The sequence below is a fragment of the Cnephaeus nilssonii genome (assembly GCF_951640355.1).
Source record: "Cnephaeus nilssonii genome assembly, chromosome: 3".
Taxonomy (NCBI): Eukaryota; Metazoa; Chordata; class Mammalia; order Chiroptera; family Vespertilionidae; genus Cnephaeus; species Cnephaeus nilssonii.
This window is the reverse complement of record NC_137074.1, coordinates 7,310,349-7,321,604: the sequence shown is the minus strand read 5'-3', so window position 1 is coordinate 7,321,604 and position 11,256 is coordinate 7,310,349. Positions and strand designations below refer to the sequence as shown.

General features: G+C 48.3%; 1 protein-coding gene across 4 annotated transcripts in view; it reads right to left on the bottom strand.

Moving 5' to 3' along the window:
* Positions 1-9,193: 9,193 nt before the first annotated feature.
* Positions 9,194-11,256, bottom strand: part of PDE9A (phosphodiesterase 9A) — an 89,016-nt gene continuing 86,953 nt past the window's right edge. For all 4 annotated transcript variants that reach the window (XM_079766659.1, XM_079766661.1, XM_079766662.1 and 1 more), the window contains 2 exons: positions 10,548-10,623; positions 9,194-9,412 (listed from right to left, as the gene is read on the bottom strand). In XM_079766659.1, coding sequence (XP_079622785.1) covers positions 9,402-9,412; positions 10,548-10,623 — 87 coding nt within the window. In that variant the 3' untranslated portion in view covers positions 9,194-9,401. The remainder of the gene's footprint in view (positions 9,413-10,547; positions 10,624-11,256) is intronic.

Here is an 11,256-nt window from a genome sequence, read left to right as displayed (position 1 = left end):
AACCCTGCCCTTTCCTAAAAGACAGTTATATGCACCATTTTGTGGTTAGTTAGGCTAGTTAACCCCTAATTGCCTTCAGGCCTAACAAGCTATCTATAATTCTATCTTCTGTCACTGCCCCCCTGATGGAGAACCCAAAAAATAAAAAACTAAGGTTAAGTAAAGGAAGTGGTAGTAGCAGTGGCTGACCCTTTCAAGAGACATGGACCGAGATGTATGGCTTTATAGAAAAAAGTGGCAGATCATTTTGCGTTCTATGTACTGAAACGGTAGTAAGCAGAACGTGGAATATAAATAGACATTTTGAAACTAATCATTCCCAGCTCTTGGAAAAAAGTGAGGATGAAAGGAAGGAATACATTTCCAGGCAGCTACACCTTATAAGAGCCAATCTAATTCCATCCTTAAATTTATGAAAGGCTCTACAAATTTAACATCTGCAAGTTTGAGCATTGCTCACTCTATAGCTCAGCATGGAAAAGTGCTCAGTGAGGGAGAATTTATTAAAGAAACTCTCCTAAGATGTGCACCAGTTCTATTTCACGATATGCAGAATAAAGATGTAATTATTAAGAGAATATCTGAGTTACCACTCAGTAGAAATATCATAAAAGACCGAATAATGAGACTGAACACAAACGTACATCAATTAAAGAGAGACATAAGGAAGTGTAAATATTTTTCGATCTCTCTTGATGAAACTACTGATGTCACATCACATGCTCAGTTGGCCATTATTGGTCGATATTCTGATGGTCTCACAATGAGAGAAGAGTTGATAAAGTTAGTATCAGTGTCAACAAGTAAATCAGGAAGCGAAATATGTAAGGTTGTTATACAAACATTTCGTGACCTAAGCATTGATATCTCTAAAGTTGTGTCAGTGACGACAGATGGGGCACCAAATATGGTGGGGGAAAAAATCGGATTTGTCAAATTGTTTACAGAAGCTATTGGACATCCGATTGTGCCTTTTCATTGTATTATCCATCAGGAGGCTTTATGTGCCAAGACAGGATTCACCGACTTAAACGACTTAATGTTAGTTGTTACAAAAATAGTTAATTTAATAGCTGCTCGCCCCCTTCACAAGCGAGAATTTTCGGCACTTTTACTGGAGGTTGATTCCACCTACAGTGGACTGCTGATGTACAATAATGTAAGATGGCTGAGCCGAGGCAAAGTTCTTGAGCGCTTTGTGGAGTGCTTTGAAGAAATTAAGGTATTTCTTGACGATAAGGATCTGGGAAACTTTCCTCAGCTTATTGATGGTAAGTGGGTCAACACCCTGATGTTTTTTACAGATCTCTCTGTTCATATTAATGAACTGAACTTAAAGTTACAAGGTTTTGGCAAAAGTATTGACGTTATGTTTGGATACATAAAAGCTTTTGAAAGTAAAGTTAAAATTTTCAAGCGAGATGTAGATACTAAAACTTGTAAGTATTTTCCTCGAGTAACAAAGTATTTTGAGAAGGCCAGTGCAGCTGTACAAAATGAAATGGAACTCTTGCATATGAAGTACCAGCATGTTTTAGACTCGTTACTTGACCAGTTTAGTGATAGATTTAGTCAGTTTAGAAGTCTAGAACAGACCATGAAAATAATTAAGTATCCTGATGTAGTAGTCTACAGTAGTTTGGAATTAAATGGTTTCCAATGGATGCAAATTGATGATTTGGAGATGCAACTTGCAGAATTTCAAGACAGTATCTGGGCTCAGGTGTTTGTCGACTTGAGGTCAAAGCTTGAGAATCTGGAAAGGTGCCGCTTGGAGAATCAAGAGGAGTGCCACTACGAACAGGAAATTTGGAGTGCCTGGAACCGACTACCAGACACTTCTAGCACCCTGAAAAATATAGCAATGGCTTTACTCACAATTTTTCCCTCTACATTTGTGAGGCCTTATTCTCAGCATTAAATAATATCAAAACCAACAAAAGAAACAGATTGACAGATGAAGTTAGTAGCGCTTGCTTGGGCCTGAAGTGTACAAAATACCAACCTTCAATTGAAGATTTAGCCAATGAAATTCAGCAACAAAAAAGTCACTAATAGGCAGGTTAGTTAAAGAATTCCCCCTCCCCCTCACTTATCTTAGTTCACGGCACTCCACACAAGCTAAATACTATCAAGACCAACAAAAGAAACCGACTGACGGATGAACAAAGAAGTCACTAAGCAGGTAAGTTAAATATTTAGTTTTTGGTTTATTAAATACAATTATATATAACAATTATATACATTTATGTTATTTAAACTATAAATATCGCGAAATAATGTTTTTTCCTCAAAGTGACACACTACCCGAGTTATGCTCAATTTTTTGGCAAAGTTTGACACACCAAGCTCAAAAGGTTGCCCATCACTGGCCTAGACCCAGATGTTCTCACTGGAGAAGTCTTCCAGGCTTAAAAGAAACAAAAAACTTAACACCCCCTCTACACAACCTCTTGCAGAAAATAGAAGAGCAGGGAGCACTTCCAAATTTACTTAACAAAGACAGTATTACTCTTGATACCAGAACCAGGCAAAGACAGGACCAAAAAGGGAAATTGCAGGCCAATGTCTCTTATGACTATAGATGCAAAATCCTTGACAAAATATCAGCAAATGCAGTTCAGCAATCTATAAAAAGAACGAATCACTGTGACCAAGTGGAGTTTATTTCAGGGATGCAAGGTTGGTTAAATATGCAAAACGAGTCAATGTCATCTACCACTGTAAGAAGATGAGGGAAAAAACTGTATGGTCATATCAATCAATGCAGGAAAAGCATCTGACAAAATATAGCACCCATTCAATGTAAAATAGTTCAGAAAAAAACAGAAAAACAGGAATAGAGGGTGACTTCCTCAAGTTGATAAAAAGCATCCATGAATATTATAATTAATGGTGAAAGAGTTTCCCCTAAGATCAGGAACAAGGCAGGATGCCTGCTCTCACTGCTCCTATTCAACATGGTGTAGACATTCTAGCCAGTGCAATAAGGCAGGAAAAGGAAAAAGAATGCATATAGGTCAGGAGGAAGAAATTAAACTGTCCTGGTTTGCTGATGACATGATTGTTTACATAAAAAATCCCAAAGAATCTACAAAAAACCTCCTTCTAGAACTAGTAATTGAGCTAATCAAGATCACAGGCTACAGGATCAATATACAAAAATCAATTGTATTTCTACAGACTAGCAATGAACACATGGGCACTAAAATTAAAAATATTTCCATCCACTAAAACAAAAAAGACACATTTGGGTGTAAATCTAACAAGATAGGATGTGTATGCTGGAAACTACAAAATACTGAGGAAAGAACTAAACAATGTTCATGGCTTAGAAGACAACATAGTAAAAGTGTCAATTCTCCCCAAACTGAAATACAAATTTAATGCAATCCCTATCAAAAGCCCAGCAAGATTTTATAGATACAGAAAAGATGATTTTATTTTACTTTTTAAAAAATATATTTCTTCATTGATTTCAGAGAGGAAGGGAGAAGGAGAGAGAGATAGAAACATCAGTGATGAGAATCATTGATCGGCTGCCTCCTGCACAGCCCCCATTGGGGATTGAGCCTGCAACCCAGGCATGTGCCCTTGGCCGGAATCGAACCTGGGACCCTTGAGTCCGCAGGCTGACGCTATATCCACTGAGCTAAGCCGGCTAGGGCCAGAAAAGATGATTTTAAATGCACATGGAAAAGTAAAGAAACCAGAGTGGCTAAATATTCTTGAAAAAGGAGATGAGAGGAATCCGTCTATGTGATTGTAGGCCCTATTATACAGCTACAACAATTAAGACTGTGTGACGTTGGGGGAGAGACTGAGGGACAGACACGGAGATCCATGGTGCAGAACAGAGAACCCAGGACCACACCCGCACACATGTGCACAGCTGAGAGTGGGGCAAGAGCAGGCCAGTGGAGCAAAGAGTCTTTTCAACAAATGGAGCTGAAGCAATGGAACATTCACAGGCGAAACGACGAACCTCAACCCAGATCTCACACTTGGTATCAAAGGGAACTCAAAATGGACCGACCATGGGTTAAAGCATAAAACGATCAGACTTTTGGAAAAAACATGGAAGAAAATCTCCAGGATCTAGGGAGGCAGAGAGTTCTTAGAGCTGGCACCAAAGGCAAGACTGATAAAAGGAAAAGCTGATAAGGTGGACTTCATCAGAATTAAAAATGTTTGCTCGGTGAAAAATGCTGTTAAAGGAAGGGAAGGACAAGCTGCAGACTGGGAGAAAATATGGCAAACCACGCATCTGACAGAGGACCGGCATTGGCAGGCTACAAAGAACTCCCAAAACTCACCAGTAAAGAAACACACCACAATACCACCTCCTCCCCAAACAAGACATGGACACACATTTTGCCAATGAGGACATGCAGTGTACATTCTTCCAGATGTTCAACATCTTAGCCACTGGGGACAGGCAAATTAAAGCCACACGGGCCAGCACTGCACACCCATCCGAAAGCTAACATAAAATAGGGAAAACACACAAAGCTAATGAAAGTGTGGAGAAACTGGGCCACGCCTACATTGTTGATGGGAAAGTACACTGGCATAGCTATTCTGGAATGACAGTTTCCTGGAAAAGTAAACAATTACCATATTACCTAATGATCACACTCCTTGGCATTCATCCCAGAGACATGAAAGGTCATATTCATAAAAAACCCTCTTAGTCAATGTTTATGGCAGCTTTATTCAGAAGAGCAAAATAACTGGAAGCAGCCCAGATGTCCTTCAACTGGCAAATGGTTAAACACACTGTGGTCCCCTCGCATCTTGGAACGCAGCTCCGCAATAAGAAGGAACAGACTCCTGACCCACACAGCCACCTGGTGAATTTCCAGGGGACGATGCTGAGCGGAAAAAGCCAACCTGGAAGGCTGTAGAGTGTGTGATGCTATGTACATCATATTCATGAGATGACAAATGTATAGAATGGCGATGAGAGCAGTGGCTGGTAGGGGTCAAGGTGGGGTGGGTGGAAGGAAAGAGGGTGTGGCTATACGAGGCCTGCAGGAGGAACCCCGTGGGGACGGGATGCTCTGTACCCAGACTGGTCAGTGTCCACATCCTGGATGTGATGCTGACCTAGAGGCGTGCAAGATGCCGCCCCTGGGGAACCTGGGTAAAGGGTCCACGGGACCCCTCTGTATTCTTCCTTGCGATGGCATGAAAATCTACAATTATTCAAAATAAGTTTAATTAAAAAAAATGATCGTTTTCTTAGTTATGAAACCCAGCAAAGAGGTTAATTCCTTAGGCTTGCCCACGTTTCCTGAGCGCCCTGTGCTGTGAGAACGCTCACAGTACGAGCCACTTCGGAATGCCCTTTGCACCTGCCAATCCAGTGCAGCCCTGGGACCAGACACAGACATGGAATGAGAGTCTGGCAAGGGTCACTCAGAGAAGACAGTCCTCTTGTTGTCTTTGAATGGTACGTTCCAGATCTGGGAATGGTAGGGGGGCGGGGAGGGGGGAGGGCTGAGGCCTGGGGCAGGCTGTGGCCTGGGACGGTGTCCTGGGGGTTGGGCACAGCCTATGGACTGGCTGGCCACTGGGCCCCCAGCCTTGATGACGAGGGCCTCACCACCAGAGTCCGTTTCACTCTCCGCGTGGGGAGCTGGAAAGGACCACAGAAGGTCCTGCGAGGGGACTGTGGAGGTCCTGGAGGCTCTGGCGCTGTGCCTGGAGACACCCCGGGAGGGACCCAGGCAGGACCAGTCCTGGGTGCCCCCCCTGGAGGGTGGGGCTCTCTAGCTCTCGAAGAGGCAGTGCCTGCTGGAACTGATCCGTTGCTCTGGGAGCAAACGGTCTTTCCTCGTCCTCCTGTGGGCAGAGGTGATCGGTGGTGACTCGCCAACCAAGCCGCGGCCAGGAGGATGCCGGGCTGATAATGAAGGTGGGCGGACCTCGTGGGCTCGCAGCACCGCACACCTCTCCCCGGGCCGCTTGGCCTCGAGGGCTCCTCATTCTTCGGAGCTGGGTGGTGACAACGATGCGGGCGTGGTGTCCTGTGTGGAGCCGGGAGAGCCAGGTTTGCCTCGGTGAGCCCCCTGCCTCAGTTTCACTGTGTCCCCCACAATCCCTCACTGGCCTCTCCATTTCTGATAGAACTGCCTGTAGCAGCAAAGAGCTGCTTTTGCCACTGAAATTACCCCCATGGGCAGGACAAAAGAGCCCCCCCCCATTCCCTTTCTGCAATAATGCTAATATCCTCCCCCCATTTCCTACTTATACCCTTTAATTTCTGGACAAAAGTGGATGCATTTTTCCTAAAGACAAATGGACACTGAGAATCTAGTACATAGCTGGCGTGGAGGACAGTGGCCCTCACAGCAGATCATGAACAGGCTGCAGGCCTTTCTACTGGGCGACTGAAATCCTATCAGAAGTGAGTGGTCTAAGGTGGGTGGGGTAGGGGGGCAGGGGAGGAGCACAGCATGCATTTTACCTCCTGTTTCCTCTTCGAAGCTTCCTTTAAGTCAATTTTAATGCAAAGCTGGGAACAGGAGCATTAAACCCAATAATTTTTACCAGGTTAGCTGTATAAATAACAGTCCACGTACCTGCCATTTAATTGTTGATTGATTCATTCACGTGTTCATCAAGCATCCTTGAGCCCTTCTTGCCCACACCAGGCGGGGCACCAGCCAGAAAGCAGAGAATGGACCTCCCTCGAGCTAATTGGGGCCATCCTCTCCAGCCCGTTGGCTCCGGTCTTTTCTTGAGATGCCTGTGGAGGCACCCACCTGTCAGATGTTAGCTCTTTAAGGGAACACGATTGTTTTTAAAGCTTCCAATTTCTTACTGGATTTTTTGCAGTTTATAACTCATGTGCTGATGTGACTGGTGGGATGTCAGGTCTGACACATTTGCTTGTATCAGGTAAGTGTGGGGCAGGCTCACAAGTTCATGGGCAAGGTTAGATCTTGAAGGTGCCCAACATCATGAAAAGATCAGGCAGTACTAGTATTTAATAATAAAGTTCAACCACCACGGTTATTCCCACGAACTCCACACTCACCTCATTCGGTTCGAGTTGCATGATTGATTCTGGGTAATTAAACACCTAATTATGACCATCACTTGCAGATCTAATTAAGGTCCAAACACTGGCCCCATAATCATGGTCTCGTTCAGGTGAGCTCTGAGGGAGCTTGGATGTCTGGAGCGGCTGGGGGGGTGGGGGGAGCATTAGAGGTCTCCAGGTGGGGCTGGGCAGAGCGCCCCCAGGCGGGGGCTACAGGATGACCTCAAGTGTGGCTGCTTGTTCCTTTAGGGGTGGGGTTTCCCTAACCATAAATATAAAGAAAAATAACACTGTCTGCCTGCAGGGTAGAAATGTGTCTGTGCCACTGGCCCCAGGTGCTGGTTCAACACGCACAGCCTCCCACCTGAGGCCTGGTCTGACCTCGGAGCCTCGGGCCTCCGTGTGGCTTTGTGGCCCGGCCTGGGGTGGCCGCTGCAAGGCCACATGGGGGCCGACATAAGCGTTACAAATGGAGCTCCTCCTGGGAGTTCCAGGATCCCCGCGGCGGGCTGTGCAGGGAAGGTCTCCGCTGCTCTGTGTAGGGCTGGCCATGGGCCTCCGCACTGAGATCAGTACCTCTCGGAAGGTTTAGGAAAAAACGGGGTGGGCGTCTTGGTGGTGGAGGAGGCCAGTGCAGGGGACGCCGCTGCAGGAGGCTGGCTGGGACTCCGGACGCTCCCAGGGTTCCCTCTCAGGATGGATGGGCTTGTCCGAGGGGAGCAGCGGTAATGTAAACGGGAGGGACATTTCTGTGGGTTCCTTCCCAACCGGTAAACTGTGGTCAGCACCCCACACCCATCGGCTGGGGGCAGCGTGGCCTGTGGAGCCAGCGGGGGTTTCCATAGTGCCGGGCACTGTGTGCCCCGCTGCCAGCCACTCCCTCCGGGTCTGTAAGGATGGGGAGCAATATCCTGGAATTCAAGAGGGCGGGAATGCTTCCAGGACATGGAACCAACCAGGTTACGCAGACGCCCCGTGAAGGCTGGTTCTCAGAGTGGAGGCTCTTCGGCAGGTTATGTCGTCCTGAGGGGGCACGGGTGGAGCCCACCGCCCTGGGGTGTGGAGAGCGGCTACAGTGTTTGGACAGGTTCAAGCCTCGGACTAATGAGAGGGCACAGTCCTCTCACGGGCACGTGCAAGTCCCAGCTTGGAGGGCAGAGCCCTCCCAGCACAATTATAGCCAACAGCTGTAGTTGTAAGCTGGAACCTATGGTCCGAACCCGTGGCCCCACGTGCCTGAGTGATGTGGGCTTGATAGAGTTCAGGTGCATGTAACTGAGTAGATTCGAAACCCACGAGAATGTTGTAAACATCTTGATCACACCCTTACTTTGCCTTGTGGAATCTGGCTATAAAATAAAGACATGGCTTGTAGTCTGTGCCGCTGTCGCTAGCTCTCCATCAGAGAGGACAGTGTCCCACCCAGACCCAGCTTTCATTCTCTTGTCTGTCTTTTCTCCATCCTTCACCGCCCCCTCTCAGGCTCACCCAACCTGGCTGAGCTGGTGTGGCGCCCAAGGCGCCCAATGTGGGGCTGAGTATGCCATGGCCGTGCCGGCTCGCCACACTGGGGCACTCAGGAGTCTAGATGTAGGTGGGGCCCTGGGTGAGAGCTCAGGTGTGGGGGTCCTTCAAGCTTGAGCACGAACAAGCGGGGATTGACTCTCCCTTTGTGGGCCCGGTGCCCCCCAGAAAGTCCCCAGTGCTTGTCCCTAAGACAAAGGCAGGAAGAAAAGGACAGCTTCCTCCCTTGCAACAGACACCCCTAATGTGCAGAGAAGGTGAACGCAGCTCCTTATCTGCGCGTTAACCGCTCAATGCCCACCTCTTGGTGCATCGGCACTGCTTTCGGTACGTCTGTGTCCTGCACGCACCTCCTGTTGTCTACAGTGTGACCGGCCGCCTGGGGTCCCCACCTCCCGCACGGGCACCAGCACCCTTGCAGCTCACAAACACAGGACACGCACCGCCTTGCGCTCCGGGCAGCGGTCTGGCATTTAATGCTGGACTTGCACGAGGAGCGCATCACATCGCACCGGGCAAGCGCTCTGGATGCGTCTGCGAAAAAGCAGAGCGTCCTTGTCTCCACGTGAGCACGTTTCTCAGACACACGCGTCCACCGAAGAAAAAGCACAGGACCCATTTCTGTATAAGAATATATTATTTAAAAGGCAGTTTAAAAATAAAAATTCTGTACAGCATCATGAATTCCATTTTTTTCTTTTTTTTGTATCAGTGAACAAAATGGTTCTGGTCGTGGGCGCCAGGGGGTCAGGATCAGCTTCTCCCCGCGGAGGAGTCTCACGCCGAGTGGCCAGGCCCAGACGCCGCGGACGGACGTCCTCTTCTTTCAGGCGAGGCCTGCTCGGGAGGGAAACGACTCCGGGTTTGTCTTTGTTGGGACTGAAACGTGCAGGCGATATCGCAAGTGTCACAGGATTAGACGCGCGCTGTGTTTGAAAAACGAGCCATCGGACATATCGTCGAACATATTTAGGGAAAATAAAACAATTTCGATCCCTTTTCTGAGCCATTCAAAAAATATGATCTGACTTTAAAATTGAAAGCCAGCCCGGCTGGTGTGGCTCAGTGGTTGAGCATCCACCTATGAACCAGGAGGTCACAGTTCCATTCCAGGTCAGGGCACATGCTCAGGTTGCGGGCTTGATCCCCAGTAGGGGGTGTGCAGGAGGCAGCCGATCAATGATTCTCTTATCATTGATGCTTCTCTCTCTCCCTCTCTGAAATCAATAAAAAAATATTTTTAAAAAAAGAAAGAAAAGAAAGCTAGCATTTGCTGAGTGCTTCTTATGTCCCAGCTCTCTGCTTGGTTAATTGCTAAAACCACAACAGTGATGGTAATTTAGAGACTCGGGCCCTGAGGTTGAGCCGCCAGTGCACAGCCTGGCCCCAAGGCTTGCTTCGTTGGCTGCTGGATGCCGGGGCCTCTGTTCCTCTAATAAAACAAAACCTAGTTCTCATGCCGGCACCTTGCTGCTTTATAAACCGAAGCTCTCTCAAAGGGCCCGTCAGCCACCTGTGTGGTGTATCCTTATTATTCGGGCCGAATGGCTGGTGTGCCTTCTGCATGGACTGACGGATGGCTGATGCCAACGAGTGCTCGGGGAGGTGATCACAGACATGCTCACAAACACTTTCTTTGTGAAAAGACTGAAAAAAGTGTTTTCCCTTAGAAGTGGCACACGTGTTAATTACTGACCTTTTTCTATCAACTAAAGCATGCCCCCTCCTTTGGAGCCTGATCCTAATTATTCTAAGCAAGGCATACACGTTTTACTTATTTAAAAATATTTGGTATTCAGATTTCTTCCCTCCACCATCTCTCCCTCCCTCCCTCCCTCCCTCCCCCCTCTCTCCCTCCTTCCCTCCCTCTCTCCTCCCTCCTTCCCTCTCCCCTCCCTCCATCCTTCCCCAGATTCCAATCCAGCTCCATTGTAGTGGGAGCTGCTGGGACATCAATGCACAACAGCATTACCTTCACTTGGTTTCCCGTCTCTGCTTTTCTCCCTCGACTTGTCGGTGGCCCCGCCTGCCCGGCTCTCGGTCTTCCTCTGTAACCAGGACAGAGACAGAGAAGTCAGGCTCGGGGACAGTGAGGGTGGCTGCTCGTCTGCTCAGGACCTCCCTGCTGACGGCAGATGCTAACATGTGAAGCTGAGACGAACATCGGCAACCTTCTTGTGCCAAACATACACGTGTGAGCTTTTCAGACACAGCTCGGTGCATGGGCCACCGTCCCTGCTACGGGAGGCCTCACCCAGCATGGCCACTGCCTGGCGCCTGGACGGCGGGCTCACCCTGGCTGCAGGGCACACGGCCCTGTGGACTGGCTGTGGTGACTGTGGAGTGCATCATTCCTTCCACCTCCTCTCTGTCTGTCCTTTCTGGGGGCAGGAAGGGGCCTTAGAGGGTCCCAGTGGGCCCCATTGGGCGGCCGGGGCTGGGACTTGGAGACCCAAGGCCTTCACTGAGGTGACCTGTGGGTGGCCCAGGAGAGTCGGGGCTCTGTAGCTCTCCTGCAGGGGGTCTGGGCAGGGGGACACCCCTTCTCACATCGGTCCTCTGCATCATTTGCTCTTAAGCTTTTGGAGTTTCAGCACCTGTCTGTGACCTACTAGAATCTAACTAGAGAGATGGAGACGGCTGGTCTGCGGGCTCGGAGGTATTTATTGAGCACCTACTAT